The 25048-nt window shown below is 40.6% G+C and overlaps 1 protein-coding gene and 1 pseudogene across 2 annotated transcripts in view; one reads left to right on the top strand and one right to left on the bottom strand.

The window, feature by feature from the left end:
* ADCY9 (adenylate cyclase 9) overlaps positions 1-25048 on the bottom strand; it is a 160154-nt gene that overhangs the window by 29468 nt on the left and 105638 nt on the right. For both annotated transcript variants that reach the window (XM_045820685.1, XM_045820684.1), the window contains exon 3: positions 8017-8207. In XM_045820685.1, coding sequence (XP_045676641.1) covers positions 8017-8207 — 191 coding nt within the window. The remainder of the gene's footprint in view (positions 1-8016; positions 8208-25048) is intronic.
* LOC123807137 lies at positions 20973-21425 on the top strand (annotated as a pseudogene).

Below are 25048 nucleotides of genomic sequence, written 5' to 3'. Positions count from 1 at the left end.
AGGGAAACCTGTTTTCTGAGATATGAGGAGGAAACATCAGAAAAGCCCTGGCTTTGCCTGTTTAGTCTGCTGAATACAACTACTAGGCAAGCTGTCATGTGACCAGAAGCACCCCTTGCTCCCCAAACCCAAAACTCAGGTTGAGCATGGCATATAGGAACATGCAACATAACAGTAATACAGCTTATTGAGGCCTATTCCAAGTTCTAGGCTCTTTGCCTATATCACTTTATTTAGTCCTCATAGCACCTATGAAGCTGACACTATGATTACCCCTATTTTATTTTTTTAAGATTTTATTTATTTATTTTTAAGCAGGAGGGGAAGGTAGGGAGAAAGAGGGGGAGAGAAGCGTCAGTGTGTGGTGGACTTTCATGTGCACCCCACCAGGGACCCAGCCCACAACCCAGGCATGTGCCCTGACTGGGAATCAAACTGACGACCCTTTAGTTCATACTCTGGCACTCAATCCACTGAGCCACACCAGCCAGGGCTGATTAGCCCCATTTTATGGGGCTCAGGAGGAAACTGAGGCAGAGAAGAGAAGAGACTTGCCCAGAGTCACACAGTTAGAAAATGACAGCAGGAGTTTAAGGCCAGGCAGTAGCGTCCTCAACCCCAACCACGCAGGTATGACATCTCCAAGTGAACAGGAGTCACCTTGCAATGTGAGCAGAAGGCATCCTGGCTATTACACAGCACTGGGGGGCTGGCGCATGGTGATTTCTGCTAACAAAATACCAGAGAAAAATAGAAGCAAAATATTAGAGGAAAATAGAAGCACTAATTGTTACCAAAAAAAAAAAAAGAAAAGAAAGAAAGAAAGGCAAACTAAGCCTTTAAGAACAGGAAATGAACAGCTTGAGAATACTGGAGGCAAAACAAAATCTTGGAAAATCAGACACCGGATCCCAAAGTCATGGAGTGGAGAATCATAGAACCTCGCTCAGATCCCTGAGTCCTACATTTATTTATTAACTGCATTTATTAACTGAGGCTCACAAGGCAAGAATACTGTTACTATGTTGTGGAAATGTTCCATTAAAAAATCAGAAAAAGGAAGTATTTCATATTTTGAGAAATTTCATTTACGTCTAATACCTCATATTCAGAGTTCTCAGTTTCCCCCATAATGTCCTGTTTCTGACCTGGGAAGCAATTAAGTAATTGTTCTCTCTCTTTAGACTCCTTTGGTCTGTGGCAGGTCCTCAGCCATCCTTGTCTTCGATGATACCATCACTTTTAAAGTGTCCTGGTCAAGTAATTTGTAGACTGCCCTTGAATTTGGATTTGTCTGATGCTTTCACTCAAGATGACTAAGGTTTGGAATCTGGAGGAGAACTCCACAGAGGTGATGTGCCCTTTTCAGCACCTTACATCACTGTGTACAAGATCCACTACTCTTACTAACCTTCCTCATCCAGTGACGGAGGGCCTGCCAGGTTTTCCACTGCCACTTACTATTCTTCCTTTTACAGTGAATAAATATCTGGAGGAGAGGGGGGATGCTTGGAGGATATGCAAAAATCCCATTTCTCCTTAAACATATAACCATATTAACATATTAATATAACCATATAAACATATTAATTTTAGAGTTCATTGATGGATCTTGCCTGCAACAACTATTACTGTGACGTTCTAATGGGGATTCCCTTTTGCTCATTCCTTCTACATCTATCAGATGAAATTCTTCTCTAAGAAAGAGCTGTCAATTTATATGTGATGTGCTTTCTCCTAATTGAAGGACATATACACAAACAACTAAAATATAGATAAATCTTAAAAAGTCATTTTTTAGGAAAACTTTTTATATCCATATTTCAGAGCCAGCAGACTACCATTTATTCTTTTTTGTAACAGTTTTATTGAGATATAATTAACATACCATACAAGTCACCATTTAATTTAATGGTTTTAAGTATAGTCACCATTTATAATAAATATTTAATTTCTAAATTATAGCCCTGGCTGGTGTGGCTCAGTTGATTTAGTGCTGGTATGCAAACTGAAGGGTTACCAGTTTGATTCCCAGTCAGGGCACATGTCTGGGTTGCAGACCACGTCCCCAGTTGGGGATGTGTGAGAGGCAACTGATTGTTGCATCTCTCACATATTGATGTTTTTGTCCCTCTCTTTCTCTTTCCCTTCTACTCTCTCCAAAAATAAATAAATAAAATCTTTTAAAAAAGAAAACAAAACTATATAAGTAGTGTGTATATATATCTCTACATATAGATATATAGGTATATGGAGATATACAGATATATATAGAGAGAGATCTACTACCTTTTCCATTTCTATAATGAATTAATTAACAGTACAGGTCTTCTGCTTCCTCAAACTGAGCCAGCTGAGCCTAGTCATAATGATTTTACAGACAAATAATACAAAGAAACAAGGAGATAAAAGAAGTGAACATTTATGTAGAGTCTTGGACAAGGGTTTGATGTCCAAAATATATAAAGAACTCATATGACTCAACATCAGGAAGACAAAAAATCCAATTAAAAAATGGACAAAGGAACTGAACGGACACTTCTCTAAGGAGGACATACAAAGGGCCCAGAGACATATGAAAGGATGCTCAACATCACTAGCCATCAGAGAGATACAAATTAAAACCATAACGAGATACCACCTCACACCAGTCAGAATGGCCACCACTAACAAATCAACAAACAAGAGCTGGAGAGCATGTGGAGAAAAGGGAACCCTAGTGCACTGCTGATGGGAATGCAGACTGGTACAGCCACTGTGGAAAACAGTATGGAATTTCCTCAAAAAATTAAAAGGTAACTGCCTTTAGACCCAGAAATTCCACTGCTGGGATTATACCCTGAGAATCCTGAAACACCAGTTTAAAAGAACCTATGCACCCCAGTGTTCATAGCAGCATTATTTACAGCCAAGTACTGGAAACAGCCTAAGTGTTCATCAGTAAATGAGTGGATCAAAAAACTGTGGTGCATTTACAAAAAGGAATACTATGCAGCAGAAAGAAAAAAGGAACTCCTACCTTTCGTGACAGCATGGATGGAACTGGAGATTATTATGCTAAGTGAAATAAGCCAGGAGATGAAAGACAAATGCCATATGATCTCACCTATAAGAGGAACCTAATGAACAAAACAAACAAATGAGAAAAATAGAACCAGAGGCATGGAAACAAGGAAGCAACTGACAGCAATCAGAGGGGAGAGGGTAAGGAGATAAGGGTAGAAAGAAGGGGAAGGGACTAGTCAAGGAACATGTATGAATGACCGATGGACATGGACAATAGGATGGGGATTGTCTGTGAGAGCTGGGGGTGGGCTGGGCGGAGGAAGGTAAAGGGGGAAAAACTGGGACAACTGTAATAGAACAACAATAAAATACTTATTAAAAAATAAATAAAGTGAGTTTCTTGTCATGGCAACTGTCATAAAAGAATGATCCCTGGGGCTAGTAACCTCAAAGGGAAAGTACAACCCTTTTGAAATAGGACAGGTCCTCTCTGAATTTCCCCATGTGAACAAATCCATACCATCAGCCTCATTACTCACTGGAAATATGTAGAAACTTTCACCCCATGAGCATGCAGCCCTGTTTTGAATAGATTTAGGTAAACTCACAATGATAGCCACACAGGTGCATTTCCAGTGAGATCTTTCAGAGATGAGCTTAAGATGGTGTCACAGCTCACTCAGTTAACTGATTAGTACTGATGTAATAAATGAAAAAGAAAAGAAGAAAGAAAAACAACCCCCCACATCTTTGGTTTTCATTTCTTGGTTCTTCACGAAGACATTAGATCAGTTATTGTTATTGGCATGTGTAGTTTCGATCTATCACCTGCAGCTTCATGCCAAATGAGCAGCAGACCTCCTCTGCAGAGCTGAGGTCACACTAAATAGGCCAAGTGCCCATACTCCAATTATACATTTGTGACATGGTTACAACCCTCACAGCAACAACCAAGGACAAAAATGGAAGAACCTCTCTCCATCCAGAAGAAGTGGAGAAGGCAAGACCTTCCCAAGATAATCAATGACTCATTGTGGGCAAATCAACACCATATCTATGTCTCCTCCTGTCCTTCTTTACTCCTACAGTGGTCACTGCCCACATCTCCACGTGGAGGGAATGAATGCATGTCCTGGTGTTAACTGAGCATTTAGTGCAAACCTAGCATTCATGGGCATTACTTCAGTTAATCTTCACAACAACCCTGAGAGACTGCCTCATCATCACCATTTCACTGTGACTTAGAGAAGTTAAGCAACTTGCTCACAAGTCCCAAAGCCAAGGCTTTGAGAACAATCCTCAATTTTGAGTTTTGACCCTTCCTATAGCACTAAAGTTGCCTTCTGTGACTATGACATGTAGAGCCCTTGTGTCCTTCCTGGGCTCCCTTCTTAACTCCTCTTTCCTCTATCCCAAACCCTAGGGCTATCTTCAGAAGCTCAGGCTCAGAGTGCTGTGTACCACGGTGCTAGCAGTGCCCCTCTCCCCACAGTCCCCCATTGTGTAATGCCAGGGCTTCTTGATGAAAGACTCTTACTGTAGAAGTCAATGCCTGAGTGTGGGAGAAGAAGTCTCCCTGAAGAAGTCAATGCTTGAGTGTGGGAGGGTTCTCTCTGACCTGAGGATCAAAGCCCTTGTCCTTTAACATGACTACAGTTTCTTGGTAGGTCATCATGGTACTCAGACTATTTTATGAAATATTAGATAAGACTTCTCCAGCTACAAACTGAGAAATAACTTACAGACACATAGAACACGTGTGCTAGGAAGGAAGACAAATGCTTCCTAGACATTACTTTGGTTCTATGTAGTTCTGCTCAGGCTTCTTAGTTCAATCCTTCTTCAGCTAGCTCTGTGGAGTTCTATCTTCCTGTGTATCATTTAAGAATTAAAAATTTAGGCCAAAAGAAAGTTGTAATTATCTACTATATGCCAGGCATCGTGCTGGACACTTGGGGAAAATATAACTTTTTTTTAAACATGGGCCCTGTCTGCATTCTAAGAGCTCACAGTAAGGCACATAAGAAACATAAGGAAAATATTGAAGACTGTGTATGTTATAGCTATAATGTTACAGCATTATTGGGTAGAGGAGTCATAGAAAATAGTAATGAAAGTGAACTGTGATAGGCAAAGAGGAGTTTTGGGGGAAGAAGGGAAGCAATGTGCATTGCAGGTAAGAGGAACAGCAGGACCAAGATATGCATGCATTCATTTGATGAATATTTACTGAACACCTTTTCTCTAATTTCTTGGTTCTTGTATAAAAACCCTTTCATTAGACAAGCATTCTCCCAAAGGAGCAGCTTGAAAAAAGAAATCAGTGGTCAAAGAGGTCTGAGAATGCTGCATACAACAACCCTCTCTGGAGACCTACGTATGCATATTAGCATTCTAAAGGCTCTGAGAAGTCCTGCAGTAAAGAAACCTTTTCAGTGTTGTTTAACCTAGAATTTCCCACATTTATCTGACCACAGAACCTTTTTCCTATGCTTGATACCTATGTCCATCCCGAGAAAGTACTGCTCAAGGGAACACGGGGAAACACTGCCTTACACCAGGGTAGGAAGGAAATGTGGGGTCTGTGACAAATCTACATGGGAGCTAACTCTGGCTGGATGAGGTAACAAGAGCAGCAAAGGAGATGAAAGCCTACTGACAGGAAGAGTCAACAGACCCTGGTGACAGAACAGGAGGAGCTAGTCTGTGATTCCAGCTAATAAGAAGAGCTAACCATTGTGCAGACAATATAAGGCAACAAGCCAATGACACGCATATGAGGCACTGACAAGTTTAGAGGAAAAACCCACCCAAAGAATGAATGAGCAAGTAACTGATATTTTACATTTCTATTGTTCAAAAACTGTTGCTTGAGGGAAGGCCTTATACGTCAGATTATAATCTATATAATCTTCAAGGCAGACCTCAGTTATCTGCCTTTCAGCTTTAGGCTGCTAGTTCATAATGATTCACTCAGTTACCCAGTGCTTATATTTTATAAAGTGCTCACAGATGCCTGCTCTCACCTGATCCTCACCACAGGCACTAGAAGCAGAGAAGACAAGAGTATGGCAAGGACTTCCCAAAGTGACAAAGCCTGGAGGGGAGACCGAGTCTTCTATCTCTTCCTGCTCCTTCCACTCCAACTGTAATTCTAACTTTCTGGGACAGCCCTGGCCTCAGATGTCTTATGATCCCCCACAACACCATCAGAATAGCAGAAATTATACTTCAGATCCAATTCATCTATCTCTTCTGGAGGGGCACAAAAATTATTTTGCTCAAATTCCTTTTGGTACACATGGTCAACGTAAGAGGTCACAAGATTTTCAGGAAATTTTCAATGATTATTTGGAAAATTTATACAAGGTAACAGAATATACTAAATAGATTTTGTCCATCCAGATTTCTTTTTAAAAAGTGAAGTCAGCAACTATACTCCCTAATGGATAGAAATTCACACACACAAAATCTAAAATGGCAGCAAACACAACAAATCATTAATTTTTGGCTTTGAGCTCTATTTCTCTATTTAAATACAGCTTACTTTGAAGCCTGGAGGAAACTGTTTCTCCTTAGATAATGAAATTGTATTTAGACAGCCACGTTCTTGTGCTCCTTCCTGGCATGATTCTTTCCTGCCATGCTCAGTGACCATCAATGCACCCAGAGTTCCTTTCTGACTACTTCAGTCCAGCAAAGAAGTTGTCTCGAAAGTGCGCAGGCATCAAGGAAATTTCAGATACATTAGCTGTTACTCATATGCCAGAGAGTACAAGGAAGACAAGGGCTAGTACCTACCCCACTGATCCTAAACTTGGGGTGATTTTACCCTCCACCCACTCAGGGGACACTGGGCACTGCTGGAGACAGTCTTGGTTGTCACGATGGGAGGAGGGCGAGCTCCCGGCACTTAGTGGGTAGAAGCCAGGTATGCTGCTCAACATCTCACAGTGCACAGGGTGGCCCAAGATGTTGATAGTATCGAGGCTGGGGAACTCTGCACTAAGTTAACAAAGCACACAATGACAATGATATCTGAATACTGTCAATAAACTTGAATGCAATAATTACACAAAGTACCTGGTGATCGATCCTATGGATTTTGACACAAGTGAAATAATCCCAGCTGATTGCCACATTATGATGCCTATTAAGCCATCATTAAGCCTATTAAATACCAACATAGCCAGTTTTCCAATCTGTTAAGGAACAGGTTGGATTAAAGCCATAAAAATAGGCCATCACCCTGACCAATATATTATTGGGGTATTTGAGAACACAGAAGTGAAGTGGATATATATTTTAACTGTCTTTTAAAAAATGGAAATGGCAAATATTTAAACTATTAAAATAAAGAAAAGGTACAAGTGGGGAAACTAAATCAAATGTGGAAACTGAGGAATAGCTCATAAACTAGACTGATTTGATATGCCCAAGGACCAACATATTAATTCCTTAGTAGTTCACTATGACAGAAATGGGTACTTCTTGACAGCCACCAAAACATCTCTATTCCAATAGTGAAATACTATAATGTTCTTGGCAAGCCTTCACTCCTTCAGTTAGCTACGTCATAAGGTTCACCCACATCAACAAAATTTAAAATAATCATAAAACATTGGATTTTAGAAGACACAGAAATACTTGAGAAAGTGGTCTTGGAAATAAGAGACCAACTAGCTCTCCAGCAAGAGGAGAGGAGAATCACCTTTACTATCATTTATTAGCTTTTAGAAATCCTAAAAGGTTCCAGAGAAAGAAAATAACAACTCACGTGAGAAGCATCTTTATGCAGTGTAGAAAGAAAATGGAGGTGCAGAACAGGTCACAAAAAGGAAAGATATTCAAAATGCAAAATGTTGCTTCTTTTATACTACACGAAAAAAATCACAAAACCAAATTGAAGGGCATTCCAGTCATCTGCAACAGCCCCAAAAGCTGTTTATTATTTCACATGTTCTACTGCAGAATTAATATAAAGTTTTAGAAGTAGGAAAAAAAACTAACCTTAAGGTTATCAAAGGTTTTGACAGTCTGCGCCAAGTCACTGACACTCCCTGGTGATGCTGTCCCCTGTCCCCTAGGGCCTGAGGACACCTGTGAGCCATCAATGACCTCAAAGCCAGAAAGCAAGGCCTCTGAACAGCTGCAGTGAGACTCCTTCGCTCTCTGACCCGCTATCAGGTATGTCTTCAAACCTATGGATAAAAATTACAGTCAGCACAAGTTGAAACCACCATTGGTTGAATGCAGCTCCATCTTGCTCTCCATGCAGGACCTGCCCCTGAAAAGTTGAAAGTAAAGTGAAAATGTGAATATGTCATATTTTACTACTGACTTCCATCTTTCCAGATACATGGCCTGATGGGAACATTTGCCTCCAAGATACACCATTTACTCACATTTTGTTTTCTCTAAATGATGGATGCACATTTTACCTTTGGGGGATGAAATGAGCATTAAAAAAATTCCTCCTTGAAAGGGTCACCTCTTTGTGACAGCAGCAGAGAAAAATGGTAGACCTTCTACATTTTGGGTGTTTATTTTCATCTCTCAATATTAGTCACTGACACATACAATGGTAGGTCTAGTTGTAAGGATGATATTAGAGTATGGACTATTTTATCTTTGTCAGGGACTGCAAAACTACCATGAAAAGTGAGACCATCATATGCACCAAAAGGGGTAATTAAAACCTCCACTGATTCAAATTTAGGAAGTATCTATTTTCTGTTGGATCCAAACATGCATAGCAAAAACATTCAGCTTTTGTTCAGCTGCAGTCTACGTGAATTTTATCCTCTCACAAAATCCTCACTTTAAAAAAAAAGTCGATTAAATGGACAGTTAACCTATATCTTTACAATTCTCATTAAAGGCTGAAATAACATACTAATGAGTGCTACACTGTTAAGCAACTGTAACAGGTGTGTAGGTCCCTGCTCTGGGTATTCACTAGTACCTGATGAGGAAATAATGAAGAATTCAATGAATTTCTGAAAGAGAAGAAAATCTGATTTAAAGAAATCCACTGTGAATTTAACCAGACTGCAAATATATTGAAAGTGGTAACAATGTAATTTATCCAATAAATGTTTATTTTAGGACTGGTATGTGTTATACAGAGTGAAGCAAATGCAGGTTTACAGTTGTGAGTATGCGAAACAGAGATTATTCTTGTATTATTCTTGATTAATTATTGTATTATTTTCCATATGAACAACTGTAAACCTACTTTTGTCCCACTCTGTACATGGAGAATAAAATCAAGAACAAAACAAGGGGTCTGTCTGGGAGAGTTTAAGATCTAGCAGAAGGGGGTAATGAAAAGCCATTCATGAAAAGATAATCAAGAGATGATGTATCTACACTACTGAACTTGCACGTTTTCTTACACTTAGCATATATTTAATAAATCTTTAAAATTAATTAGTCAAACAACCTAGGGACTACTTAATAATCCCTAATCATTGTATAATTTCATCACATAATCTTTGTTCATCTCCTCTCTCCTCATAAAAATACCACATGGTGTATGTTTTTAAGTCAACTTTGTGAGAATTTGGCAAGATTCCTTAAAACACCTAGAGACATCCTTGAGTATAGCCAAATCCCAGGTGGGAATCAGAAGACTTCTTAGATAAATAATTTTAGATGCTAAATGACCAAAGGAGATAATTACATGCTCACTCTTAACTAAGGTCCTAAACTTCCTTTTTTCTTCTCCAACAAAAACATAAACATATATCCCAACTTATGCATAGGATGGATCACAGTTACAACTAATTACATGCGTAATCTTGAATGGGAAACATGAACTAGAATACAATAGAAGAGTAAAAGCAACTTTATAGGGATTTCTGAGGCTCCTGTGTCTGTTCAATCACTGACAACACTGCATTGATTTAGTCATTTCACCTTGGGAGAGTTGAAAAACACAAAGTTTATGGACTAACCAGAGGAAAGTCCTATTTCTGGCCTGAGAGTCTCTGGAGGAGCAGGGCTTCTTCTTGGTTCAACAGAGGGCACAAAAGCACTGTCCCTGGAGCTGCTCTAATGATCTCTCCCCTGACTCCCAAGTATGGCAGGTTATGTCACCTGGCAGTGGGTGGGGAGAGGCGCCCGAGGGAACACATGCTGCCACTGCAAAGATCCACCTGGGAGGCCAGAAGGAGGAAGAACATTTTTTGACTGCAGGGGGTTAGAAATTGCCACTGAAGGGAGATGTTTCCATTATATCTGCAGCCTGTCCTGACCCCAGAAGAGTGTTCCCTATGAGATGCCACTGGCTTGGGGCTCCCCTGGTTGAAGCTGCTGCTCCCTGTGGGTGAGGACTGTCCTGGAACATGAAGGTGGGGAAGGCACAGAGGTCCTGCTCTCAGCTCTCAAACCCAGGAAGCATCTTAGTCAGCTAACTGCCTATCTTACACACCCCTGCCCCCAATCACCACCGTCCTCTGTGTAGCTCCTGACCTGCAAGAGCCAGTGAAGGAAGCCTTTCCTGGAGGTGTAACAGCTAAAGCAGAGATAAGGCTGAGCCAGCATACCTAAAGGGCAGTAGCCTGAGTCCCACATAGACATGCATGATACTGAAGCCAGCATTTCAAAACAGGAGCGTGCCCATCACCACAGAGGGTGCAGCAACAGTGCCCAACTCTGTAGTCACAAGCTCTGACACTGCCTTGGGGTGCACATCCCTGAGGTTTGTTATTACTATTATGAATTATGACTGCCAAGTTGCTGCTCATTCATCACTTATCAAGTGTCTCCATGCACTGTGATGAGTGCTGGGAGAACAAGCTAGAACACATCCACCATGGCCCCTACCTATATGGGACTGTCACCTGAAGAGAGATGTAGGCAGCAGGCAGGATGAGGAAGTGATGGTGCTCTGGAAAGCATAGGAGGGCAGCACCTTGTAAAAACTTGGAGATTAGGGAAGGCCTCCTGGATGAAGTGCCCTCCAAGCTAAGAACTGAAAGACAAAGGGAGGTGAGTCCACTGAAAGCCAGCAGGGCTGGAGGCAGTTGTCATCAGGCTATGGGTGCTACTACATAGTCCATGAGCAGGGTCTCCAGAAAGGGAGCTTTTGGCAGGCAGAGTGAAGGGATGGAAGTAAGTTTAGTGTGGCTAGAATAAAGAATGTGTGTGGGGCCATGCAGGTGCTGTGTAGACTAGCTCCAAGAGTCTTCGTGCTGGGGAAAATGGGGATGGTGGGAAGAGGGGTAAGCAGGCTCAAGGCTTAGGGAAGGCCAGGGAGCTGTGGCTGCTAGCCACAGTGGGTGGGAAGGAGTTAGGGAACATGGGAGTCAGGAAGTTAATGGTGGAAATAGGAACCTACTGCCCCCAGAGAGACGGGCAAGGGCATGGCTTCTGCAGAGCAACCTCAGATTTAGACTCCACCACCTCCTCACTGCATGACCTGGAGTAACATACCCCAGGGCTCTGCATCTCTGTTTCCTCATAGTGAGGTAAGGCTAAGGACAGGGCTCACCCCACACGGCTCATGTGAGGATTAAGCAATTAACACACATGAAGGCTTTCCAACAGTGCCTGGAACACAGTAGGAACTTAGTAGCATTAGCTATTATTATCAGTGTGGGTATTTGATCTGTTTATCACTGGCACCTTTTTGTTACTCCTTCTATGTACAAAAGCATATGTGAAATGGTTAAATCAGTAATTGCTCCAAATGTGTTTCTAACTTGAATTTTTCTTTAGGAAGCCTCTAATGACCAACTTATACTGGTGACACACTACAAGTGTTCCCAAAGTCAAACATCTGTATGTATGTGTCCATGGCAAGCAAAATTGGTGAAGAAGTTATCTTCTTTTTGAAAAAATTTAAAGACTTTATTGATTTATTTTTAGAGAGAGGAGAAGGGAGGGAGTCAAAGAGGGAGAGAAACATCAATGTGTGGTTACCTCTCACACGGTCCCTACTGGGGACCTGGCCCGCAACCCAGGCATGTGCCCTGACTGGAAATCAAATCTGCCACCCTTTGGTTCACAGGCCAGCATTCAATCCACTCAGCCACACCAGCCAGAGCCAAATTAATTATATTTTTATTTATGCTTTGATATAAAGCTAAATTTAAAAAGAAACCTATTGCCAAAACTGGAGGGACATCAGTATGATAAAGTAAGGCAGAACCTAGCTGCCTGATGTGAAATACCTGGGAAATGCATTAGATCTGAGTGACTGAGTTCCAGCCTTGTCAAGTCTAAGTCAAGACAATTTGTAAGAGGTAAGGATTTAATGAATAACCACGCACATGGATCCTGGGGTCCAAGTTCTTAAGAATGGTTTTTTAGGAGCAGGAGGTCAAAATAAGGCAGCTAAATGATTTATTTTGTTAAGAATAATGTAAACAGGAGAATAGTGAGACTTCTAATATTCATTCCTGATAATTGATTTTTAAAAATATTGTATTTATTTATTTATTTTTAGAGAGAGGAGAAGAGAATGAGGAGAGGGATAGAAACATTGATGTGTGGTTGCCTCTCTGGGGGCATGTGCCCTGACTGGGAATTGAACCAGTGACCCTTTGGTTCTCAGGTTCACGCTCAATCTACTGAGCTATACCAGCCAGGGCTTCCTGGTAATTGATTTTAAACATCACCAGCATCTACGGCTTTTATCAGCTTAATTTTACAGAGACTGAGGGGTGCAGTTCCACAGTTCCCACTGGGCTCCTGTCTGATAGAGGAGCTTGTCTCTGGCTGCTTGTTTCAAGGAGAGTAATGTGGTTAACGTTCTTAAGACTTCTTAAGTATATCATCAATTCTTTCAGGAAAAACTGTGCCTTGAACATAACTGGTGCTGAGTATTGGTGAACTGAGTGTAATCTGAGTGAATGCCATAGTCCAGTTTTTAAAAGAAAGACTATTCTGGACTCCTTTCTGTATCACAGTCTTTTTCTGTGGGATGTTTGCTTTGGAGTGAGGTATCCTCAATCACCAAGAACCAAGGATCTGTCTGTCAACTCATTGGAAAGAAGAGAATAATCAAGAAGAAAAGAATGTTTGGAGACACAGCCTTGGGAACTAGCAGCATAACAAAACAAATGCCTATAAGCTTGCATCGCCAAGTGATTTGAAACAATAAACATAGGAGAAGCAATCAGATTAGGCTAGTACATATTCTAAAAAGTTATTTCAGTTTGTATTGCAGTTTTCCTCATAACTAGGTCTGTAATGGCTGAGTAGCATGAGGGTTATTTAAAGTCTAGGGGTGTCCAACCTGTGGCCAGAGGGCTGCACACGGCCCAGGATGGCTATGAATGTGGCCCAACACAAAATCGTAAATTTACTTAAAACCTTTTTTTCCTCATCAGTTTTCATTAGTGTTTGTGTATTTAATGTGTGGCCCAAGACAACTCTTCTTCCAGTGTGGCCCGGAGACGCCAAAAGGTTGGATATCTCTGTTGGTCAATAAGAAAAATAAAAATTAAAAGTGCTATTAGTCTTAACCTATCAAATAACTCAGGCTTACAAAATTATACAGAGAGTATTTCTATTGCTCCTGCTTATTAAGAAGATCAAAAGTTTTGGTGAAAAAAAACAACCAACATTTTTCACCTGTTGACATTAAAACACCCTAGACAGTCTCAGTCCTTTCTACTCCTACATAAAACAACTAATCATAAGAACTGATTCATGCTGGTTGTCCCAACATTTGACAATAAATCACAAGTTCCTACAGTAAATGGCTGGTAGTGAAACTTAACCTGTTTCTAAAAAATGAAATCCTAAGCAATAAAATATGAGACAGATTTACTCAAGCAGGTGAAAGAAACTAAGGTGGGTACCATGCCTGTTTAACCTGATCTTGATTCAGACTTTAGCTGAACAAAATAAACTTTTAGAAGAACATACTTCCTCTCCCTCTTTCTCCACCCTGCTACTGAAACAGGTGCTTTCTGCACTCAGCTCCCTCTCTCTGCCAGTGATGGATAAATACGCTGCCATCATGGCCAAATATGAGTGGCTGAACAAACTCCTAGTGACCATGTCCCTGTGCACTGTCTTTAATTAAAAGTTTTTTAATTAAAAATATTTTTATTGGAGACTTCCAGGCAAGACGGAGATGTAGGTAGACACACGGTGCCTCCTCCCACAACCAAAATAAGGTCAGCAACAATTTAGAAACAACATAACAACCTGATCTGACAGAAAATTGAACTGTATGGAAGTCAGACAACCAAGGAGTTAAAATATACAGATTCATCCATACCAGTAGGAGGGGCGGAGTGGGGTCTCAACACAAAAAGCAGTGGCACTGGGCACATAAGGCACCCCAGGCGCAAGACCACAGGGGGCAGACCCTGGGCGTGCAGGTGGCTGGCAGACCCAGGGAGGTGACAACTGTGAAGTGAGGCAGCGACTGTGAAGTGAGGCACTGCGTGCAAGGCGCCTGGCTGTCCAGGCAATCCCACATTCACACGCAGATAAACCAGGCGAAATTAGGCAGTGAGACAGACTGCGCCACCCAGTGTCCCAGTGCCAGGAAACAGAACTTGGGGACACTGATTGAAAACACCTGTGGGGGTTGAGGCACTGGGAGAGACTCCCCAGCCTCACAGGACAGTGTGTTGGAGAGACCCACGGGGTCCTAGAACATGCACAAGCCCACCCACAAGGGAATCAGTACCAGAAAGGCCCAGTTTGCTTGAGGAAAGTGGCGGAAGGGACTGAAATCCAACAGAGACAGGAGCGAGCGCCACTGTCCCCTCTCGGACCCCACCCCCACATACAACATCACAACCCAGCGACTGGGCTGCCTCACCCTGGTGAACACTAAGGCTCTGCCCCTCACTACATGACAGGTGGGACCAGACCCCCCCAAAAAAAAATGGCCCAAAAAGAAGATCAGATCAAAGCTCCACAGCAAATACAACTAAGCGACCAAGAGATAGCCAACCTATCAGATGCACACTTCAAAGCACTGGTGATCAGGATGCTCACAGAATTGGTTGAATTTGGTCACAAATTACATGAAAAAAGAAGGCTACAATAAGTGAAATGAAGGAAAATGTACAGGGAACCAATAGTGATGGGAAGGAAACTGGGATTCAAATCAATGGAGTAGACCAGAAGGAAGAAATACACAATCAGAAAAGAATGAAGAAATAAGAATTCAAAAAAAGGAGGAGAGGCTTAGGAACCTCCAGGACATCTTTAAACATTCCAACATCTGAATTATAGGGGTACCAGCAGGGGAAGAGGAAGAGCAACAAGTACAAAAGATATTTGAACAAATAATAAAGGAGAACTTCCCCCACCTGGAAAAGGAAATAGACTTCCAGGAAGTCCAGGAAGCTCAGAGAGTCCCAAAGAAGGTTGACCCAGGAGGAACACACCAAGGCACATCATAATTGCATTAGCTGAGGTAAAAATGAAGGAGAGAATCCTAGAAGCAGCAAGAGATAAGGGGACAGTCACCTACAAAGGAATTCCCATCAGACTGTCAGCTGATTTCTCAAAAGAGACCTTGCAGACAAGAAGGGGCTGGAAAGAAGTATTCCAAGTCATGAAATGCAAGGACCTACATCTAAGATTGCTCTATCCAGCAAAGCTTTCATTTAGAATGGAAGGGCAGAGAAAGTGCTTCTCAGATAAGGTCAAGCAAGTTAAAGGAGTTCATCATCACCAAGCCCTTATTATATGAAATGTTAAAGGGACTTATCTAAGAAAATATAAAGAAAAAACATGTATAGTAAAAGGACAGCAAACTCACAATTATTAACAACCACACCTAAAGGCAAAAACCAAGAAAGAAACTAAGCAAACAACTAGAACAGGAACAGAACCACAGAAATGGAGATCCCATGGAGGGTTAGCAACAGGGGAGTGGGAGGAGGAGACAGGGGGAAAAGGTACAGAGAATAAGTAGCATAGATGGTAGGTAGAAAATAGACAGGGGGAGGGCCAGAATAGTATGGGAAATGTAGGAGCTGAAGAACTTAAAAGTATGACACATGGACATGAACTAAAGGTGGGGAATGTGGGTGGAAGAGGGTGTACAGGGTGGAGGGAGGTGAAGGGGGGAATGGGACAACTGTAATAGCATAATCAATAAAATATATTTTAAAATATTTTTATTGATTTGAGAGAGGAAGAGCGACAGAGAGAAACATCGACCCCTTGTTCAACCCATCCACACATTTAACCAGTCAACCCCTGCATGTGCCTTGAACGGGGATCAAACCCTCAACCCTAGAGTAATAGGACAATGCTCCAACCAACTGATGAACCACCTGGCCAGGGTCACTGTCTTCTTACCTTCCAAACTTGGCATTAATAAATACTACCCTGGTAAATGCTATGTTGCTGAGTATTAACACTGTAAGATCCAGTGGTAACAAACTTCAGAGATCTGTTCCTTCCACTTCTAAAATACTCCTGAATTATGATTTAATGCCATGTGCCTTCACAGAAACAAAGTCTTTGAAAGATAACATTTGGCATACCCATGAACAGTCTACCAGGTAATACATCATTCATTAATTTGCTCATTCACTCATTCACTTATCCAAGAAATTAAATATTTACTGAGTGTTTACTAAGGGTTAGGATCTGGGTTAAGTGTTCAAAGAAATAGATAAGAAAAAAAAGAATACTCCAATTTCAGAAATTGAGTGCAGATGAAAACTGTAACTTAAATACACAACTTCAGTTTCCTCATCTATAAAATGAAAATACTGGTAATAATACTATCATCTCTTGGGAAATTGTGAGGATTACATGAGTTAGTGCACATGAAAAGTGAACTGCAAAAGGGAGAGACAGTGCTTTCCCTTAGGGAGTTTTCAGAAATACTCAGGAATAACTCAAAAGTAAATGGAGGAAGGGCATGAAGTAATGCTCACAAAATTAAACACGAGTGTGGAAGGATGGCAGCACATGTGAAGACAATGACTAGGTGATGACACGCATCTACAAGAAGAGAGAATTACATGAATTCAATAATATGTGCTGACAGGATGTTCAAAAGTGGCCAAAGGCATTTTATAGTGTTAGAAAACAAAAGAAAAATGAAAGTCTATAACAATTTTCTTGGAATAATGTAATATAACAGAGTTTTGATAATCAGAAGAGGCTATAAAACAAGAGAGCTAGAAGGAAAGGTGTTGGGAACTAAAACAGACTAACAACTAATAAGTTGTTGTTCACCAAATGATAACATGGAATGCCATCAGACAGAACAGATTGTGTCAGGTTACATCTAAAGCAGGTACAAGGGGAGTCATAGGCTGTATTCTTTTCTCTAAAGAACTAAGAAATAATAGTTAATTTTAAGTTTTTAATAATTAAACTAATAGCTTAAAAATAAATTAAAAGATTTTATTTATTTTAGAGAGGGGAAGGGAGGGAGAAAGAAAGGGTGAGAAACCTCGAGCGGTTGCCTACTGTACATGCCCTGACTGGAGACCAAACCCTCAGCCCAGACATGTGCCCTGACTTGGAATCGAACTGGCAACTTTTTTCTTTGCAGGACCACACCCAACCAACTGAGCCACACCAGTCAGGGCTAAAAATTACTACTTAATTTTAAGAGTTGAAAATTTAAATACAAAACACAGACAATGGAAAATCGATTCTAGAAAAAAAAAGATAAATAAAAAGACACTTTCAAATATGAGAATAGGTGGCAGCTAAATAAGTAAAAACTAAAACCAAAAAGGGGAATACATTGAAAACAGAAATAAAGCTATATGATGCTAAGTAAAGGGAGCCAGTCACAAAAGGCCACACACTGTATGATTCCATTTATATGAAATGTCTAGAGTAGGCAAATCCATAGAGACAGAAAGTTGCTAGAGGTTTGGGAGGTAGAGGGATGGGAAGCAACTGTTAATGGGTACAGGGTTTCTTTTTGGGGTGATGAAAGTGTTCTAAAATTAGATGGTGTTGCCATCTATCACCAGCTGCACAACTCTGTGAATATACTAAAAACCACTGAATTGTATACTTTAGAGGGATGAATTATATACAATAGTATGTGAATTATACTTCAATCAAGCTGCTTTTTTGAAAAAGAGAAAAAATAGCCCTGACTGGTGTGGTTCAGTTGTTTGGGGCTTGTCCCACAAAACACAAAGTCGCTAGTTCAATTCCTGGTCAGGGCACATGCCTGGGTTGTGGGTTTGGTCCCCAGTCCAGATGCATACAAGAGGCAACCAACTGATGTTTCTCTTTTACATCGACATTTCTCTCTCTCCCTCTCTTTCTCCCTCCCTTTCCCTCTATCTAAAAAATAAATAAAAATTTTTAAAAAGAGAAAAAATATAGCTATGTAAACTTCAATAAGATGCAACAATAGTTCTCAGATTCAGAGAAGAAATAAAATAAATCTGGTAAGAAATATGCTATCCTTGGGAATTCAAGATAAAGGAATGGGCAATGGCAGGTAAAAGAAAAATATTTAAAATAAAGGCTTGGAAACAGATAACATGGTAGAGCTAGGATGGAAAGACACATAAGTAAGAAATTGAGGCTAAATAACCTTGAAGAACTAAAAATTCAACATGGCCAGAGTTCAGAAGTCTGGGAAAAATTAAACAAAAGTTTGACCTTCACAAGATACCTCCAAGAATCATCAAATTATTGTGATTCTCACTGCTGCAATCTAGTCCAAAAGAGCTGGGATGATGCCCAAGCTGTCTTCTTAGATTGCCAACCCAATTCCCCATGATGACAAGAGTTCACCACACAGCACAGCAAGGCTGCCAGAGTGTCACGCCTGCCTCTTTACCTCCACAAAGCAGACGTCTCTAGCTTTCCCTGGCTGCCTTGAACATGGCTATTTCCCTTTCATCCACAAGGACGTTTATTTGCAAAGCCATCTTCTTCTGATGCAGAGGAAGTGCTACACTCATTGACACTTCCTGTGAGCATCTTCAGCCAACCTCACCCTCCTTCACAAGGAAACTTTGTATCATCCAAAGCAAAATACAAAATTCTTATAATTCCTGAATGGCCTTTCCTGGGAGTAGCCACACCAGCACCTTCATTGCCTGTTACTTTGTGGAAATGTTTATCCTGGCTTCTGGCTTGCTACCAAATCACATTTCTAGCACAGTCACATGCTTGCTGTGAATTTCACTTTTCAAGTCAACCAGTTTTCAACTAAAATTAAGCCTTTCTTGATTTTGATAAGTGTTTTACATACTGGCTGGAGCGCCAACTGAGACAGTTCCTCAAACTGCATTTTCTTCTCCTCACAGAGCACGTGGCAGACTTGCTCAAGCCAATAACTGAGAAACTGAAATCATCTATTTTCTGATCAAGAAACAATATCTTCTTAGATATCTCCTATTTCTCTAATTTCATTTCAGCACTAGAGGAAGTCTTTCTACTTTAGACCTTTCATAAAAGAATCAAAGTTGTGTTTATGTGGTACAATGCTTTTGTAAAAATGATTTTTTAAGTAAATCCTCACCCAAGGATATGTTCACTGATTACAGAGAGACAGGAAGGGAGAGTGAGAGAAGCATCAGTTTGTTGTTCCACTTGTTTATGCATTCATTAGTTGTTTCTTATATGTGCCCTGACCAGGTATCCAACCCACAACCTTGGCATATGCTCTAACTAAATGAGCTACCTGGCCAAGGCCTGGGTGATGTTTTTAATAGCCTTAAAAGTGTTGCCTGGTATTTGATGAGAAGTCAAGAGAGGGGGGCCACTCTGTCATTCTGGAGGTCACTGGCTGAGTGTTTCACTCTCTCATGCTAGCCTCACATTGCATGGCATGAGGCTATAATTTATGCCTCAAGAAAATCACCACCATGTCATAGACCCTCACATAAGCAAAACTGAAAGCAAAACCAAGGCAGTGAGTAGTGAGTGCCCATGTATGAGAAAAGGACGAGAGAGGGGGTTGTGACATCAACATACAGAGGTATGACTTAAAAACCTGACCTGGAGCTTCAGTCAACAACGTCTCACAAAGATAGGGGATGAGCCCTGGCCAGGTGGCTCGGTTGGTTGGAGCACTGTCCCCGTACCACAAAAGGTTGCGGGTTCAATCATCCAGGGCGCATACAGGAGGCAGCCAATCAGTGCTGCTCTCTCATATCGACATTTCGCTCTGTCTCCCTTCCTTTCTCTCTAAAATCAATAAACTTATCCTCAGGGGGAGGATTAAAAAAAGAGGAGGATGAGTCTTCAGAAACTCCCTTGTCATAGAATGGAAAGTGGGGGCCTGCTACAGACACTAAAGGACAGATGAAATGGGCAGAAAGACGATACATTCAAACCTCCTGGGAAGGAAAGTTCCAAAGCCTTCAGCAAAGAGGTACCTGCTCAGTAGAGGTGCTGTCTCCAAACAAGGTAGACAAGTACTTGGAGAAAAGAAGACATGAAGAGTGCTAAGATATGGGAAAGAAACAAAGTGTTACTCCGAAGACCATCAGACTACTTTAAGAACACAGAACTACATGGTTTGAGAATCTAACGTGGTTAGTAACATTGTATTATATAATTGAAATTTGCTCATAGGATAGAGCTTAAATGTTCTCTCTCTTACACACACACAAGAGGTGCAATATGAGTGATGGCTGTGAATTTCCTCACTTTTCAAGTCAACCAGTTTTCAACTCACTTCAAGGTTTTCTCTTTTGATGAGCGTTTTGCCTAAATGTTAACTAGGTGGATGGATCCTTTCATGATGCCTAAATATATCAAATCACAAAGTATACTTTAAGTATCTTACACTTTTATTTGTCAATTACACCTCAGTAAAGTTGAAAAATTAATTTAAAAAAATATACAAAAATACACCAGGGCATTTGTGCTGGGAGCCTTGCAGACTGTGGTGCAGTTGGACGGCTGAACAGGCAGCAACGGCACAACACTCACCACACACCAAGCCACAGCAGCGGAGGCGCCCCCTCCGTCACAGCCACTGCACTAGTGCAGCCACCCTCAATCCCTCTGCTCTTCCCCTCTTCATTGGCACCATGGCAGATCAGCTGCCAGAATAACAGATCGATGAATCCAAGGAAGGTTTCTCCCTATTTGACAAAGATGGTGATGGTACCATCACAACAAAGGAACTTGGCATTGTCATGACACCGCTGGGTTAGAACCCAACAGAAGCCAAATTGCAGGATATGGTCAATGAAATGCATGCTGATGGTAACGGCATCATTGACTTCCCAGAATTTTTTACTATGGTGGCTAGAAAAATGAAAGATACAGACACAGTGAAGAAGAAATCTGTGGGGCCGTCTCAGTCATTGACAAGGATGGCAATGGTTAACATCAGTGTGGCAGAACTAGGTCATGCCATGACAAACCTAGGAGCAAAACTAACAGATGAAAAAGTAGATGAAACGATCAGAGAAGCAGATATTGATAGAAATGGACAAATCAACTACAAAGGATTCATACAGATGATGACTACAAAATGAAGAGCTACTTTCAAATCCTTCCCTTCCCCAGAAGAATCAAATTGAATATTCTATTTACTTCTTGCAAAAAAAATCATTTATTTTCTGTTTCTATATAGTAAAACTGAATGTCAAAAGTACCTTCTTTCCACACACAAAAAAAATCTGCATGCATTGGTTAGTGGTTGTATCCCCTAAAGATCAAGCTGCCCATCAGTCTTACAATATAAATACTTGTACCACCTTAATGGTAAGGAAGCACTTAGTGGACTCCTTGCAGCTCCATTTGCTAATGATTAATACACTGTTTGAGATGGCCAGTTTTTCATGCATGCAGCTTGACAATTGAGCAGTCAGGGATTTGTCTTAAAAACAAAAAATGAAAAAAATAAATTCAAACCAGCCATGGTCATGGATGGTTTGCTGAAAGCAAATGCATTTAAAATTGGTTTACCTCAGGGCATGTGCAGAAAAATGGGTGAAGGATAAGCTCTCTAGATGTAGCCCTACTAGCAGGATGGTTCTCTTGTACTTCCATGTGCCCCAACCATGTGACACACCCTGGTGGCATGCCCATGTTAGTTTAGTATTGTCTGCATTTTACTAGAGTGAAATGAGTGTCAGGCTGTCAACATTCACACAAATATTTTTTTAAAATCTTTTACCAGGGGAGCAGCATCTTTGGACTCTCTGTTTTTAAAACCCTCTGAACCATGACCTGAAGCCAGTAGAGACAGGCTGTGGCTGTGGACTTCAGCACAACCATCAACACTGCTGTTCAACAAACTGACAGTAACCAGAGGGGAGGTGGGAGGGGATAACAGGGAAAAAAAAGAGGGGGAAGGGTCATCAAGGAACATGTATAAAGGACACATGGACAAAGCCAAACGGGGGTAGAATCGAGGTTGGGAGGTGGGGATGGCTGGGGTGTGGGTGAGTGGTCAGGGAAAAATGGAGATAACTGTACTTGAACAACAATAAAAAAAAGAAAGAAAAAGAAAAAACACCGCTGTTCAAGAAATTACAATTTACATTCATTCCAGGTTGTAAATGCTTGCCTTTTTATTCTTTCCCAAAAAAAGACCATTAACTTTAAAAATACACAAAAATATTAACAGAATAATAGCATTATGAAAACATTTACTTTCTATATTAGAAATTTTCTCATTTATTTTCACTTTCCATATTAGGTATTCTTATTTACTTTAGGTTTAAAAGAAGCGTGAATTCTTGAATTGACTACAAAATTTTAGACATAGAAATATGTAAGGATAAATATGCTGAAGACTCGTGGTCCCACCTAAGAAACAACATGTCACCTGTAGTGTTCAGTTTCCCTGTGGGCCTTCCCCCACTGCAAACCCTTCTCCCCCCACAGAGTGAGTGACCATTCTGAATGCCACTGACATGCTGCTCCTCCCCATACATTGCTTTAGGTTTTCACTACCCATATATATGTAATGCTAAACAATATACAACATTAGTATGTTTTTAAAAATTTACATACATTATTTTACAAGTATTCTTCTGAAAGTTGGTTTTTTTTGCCTAGCATTATGTTTCAGATTAATTCATATTCATCCATGTGCGATCTTCAGTCATTTTTTTAAAAAGCTATTAAGTTTTCCACAATTATACATTTCCAAAGTAAAAACTAAAAGTTTAAGTTAATTACCAACTATGTACTCTGTATTCTATTAAAAATAAGAAATATGTCCCTGGCTGGCATAGCTCAGTGGATTGAGTGCGGGCTGCGAACCAAAGTGTCGCAGGTTCGATTCCCAGTCAGGGTACATGCCTGGGTTGCAGGCCATGACCCCCATCAACCGCACATTGATGTTTCTCTCTCTCTCTCTCTCTCTTTCTCCCTCCCTTCCCTCTCTAAAAATAAATAAATAAAATCTAAAAAAAAAGAAATATGAGAAATAGGGTAAAGATACACTTAACATAAAAACAGCACCAACTCAAAGAATATGTCATAAGTATAAATTTAAAAAAGAAATGGAATTTACAGAAACCAGTGAGAAAAAAATTCAGAGAGGCCCTCGATGGTGTGGCTCAGGATTGAGTGCTGGCCTGCAAACCAAAGAATCATCAGTTTGATTCCCAGTCAGGGCACATGTCTGGGTTGCAGGCCAGGCCCCCAGTATGGGAAGAGAGAGAAGCAACCACACATTGATGCTTCTCTCTCTCTTTCTTCCTCCCTTCCCTTCTCTGTAAAAATAAGTGAATAAAAAAACCTTTTAAAAAATTAGAGGAGCTCAGGGATGAAAGAAAAGTTGCTGAAAAAATACAAAGAAATCAGCCCTAACAGGTATGGCTCAGTTGGTTGGGCTTTGTCCCACAAAGCAAAAGGTCAATTGGTTTTATTCCTGGTCAGGGCACACTCCTTGGTTGGAGGTTTGGTCCCCGACTGGAGCAAGTACAGGAGGCACCCAATCAATGTTTCTTCCCCTCTCTTTCTCCCTCCCTTCCCCTCTCTCTAATATAAATAAATATGTAAATAAATAAAATAAATAAATATGTATTTTAAAAAAGTCAAAGAAATCAAACTCAGGGAAGGTGGCAGGCCAGGCACCACAAAACCACATGAAAATTGAAGAACCTAAATACAGAAATAAAATAAAAGGTATACTTTGCCCAGGGCTGAGTCCTAGCAGAAGTATAGAAAGTGAATGTTTTCCATTATCTTATTGTCCTGTTAATATTTTGGTGTATTTCTGTGTGTTCCTTTTTTAATTAATTTTTCAGCTTTATTGAGGTACAATTGACAAATAAAATTGTAAGATAGTCAAAATATATATAAAATAAAAAGAGGTCTTCAAATTATAAGTTAACAAGGCTGAGAGGTAATAACTCCATTATCCCTTGTTAAGGAAATCCTCATGACTGCTGGCAACATGCCTGCCATTTACTACAATTAAAAAATGGAGAGAAGGTCCCATTGAACAGATCAGGACCAGGCTGACTCATGGCCAGGGAGGAGCAGATATCACCCTAATCAACCCACTGAGCAACAGGGCTTGGCCCTAATATTTCAGCCATACACAGCGAGGCTTAGAGGACTGTGAGAGGTGGGACCAAAGGAGAAAGTTCCAAGTGGTTCCATAAAACTGGATGAGCTTTCATCAAACCTCTGAAAGCAACTGTAAGTGATGAGATAATACAGGAAGTGGGTTATTGGAGTATATAAAGAATCTAGACCTGGGCTGTTCAAGAGAAATTTCTGTGAAAATGGAAATGATGTGCAATAATGTTAGTTATTAGTTCAGTAGCCACTAGCCATGTGTGGCTACTGAGTACCTGAAATGTGGTTATATGAGTGAAGAAACAAATTTCTAATGTTTTTTGTTGTCACTTAAATTTTAAATAGCGACAAGTAGCTAACTGCTATCCTGTTGAACAATGACAATCTAGACCCTCCTCATTGGAGGAGAGGAATTACTCAGCAACAGAAAGATCTTTCTCATCTTTACTAAATAGAGAAGTGTAAGAACTACTAAAAGAAGAATGTGTGGGATAAAGAGGAAAACTAAATGTGAAGCCAGTATTAAATTTCATTTATTATAGAGGATATTTAGTAGCAAATACAAAGACAATTACCATGTATGTCAATAGCATGAACATCTGATTATAATCCAATT

Source organism: Phyllostomus hastatus, unplaced genomic scaffold (genome assembly GCF_019186645.2).
Source record: "Phyllostomus hastatus isolate PE091 unplaced genomic scaffold, TTU_PhHast_1.1 phas_scaffold_442, whole genome shotgun sequence".
NCBI classification, from domain to species: domain Eukaryota; kingdom Metazoa; phylum Chordata; class Mammalia; order Chiroptera; family Phyllostomidae; genus Phyllostomus; species Phyllostomus hastatus.
This window is presented reverse-complemented; position numbering and strand designations above follow the sequence as displayed.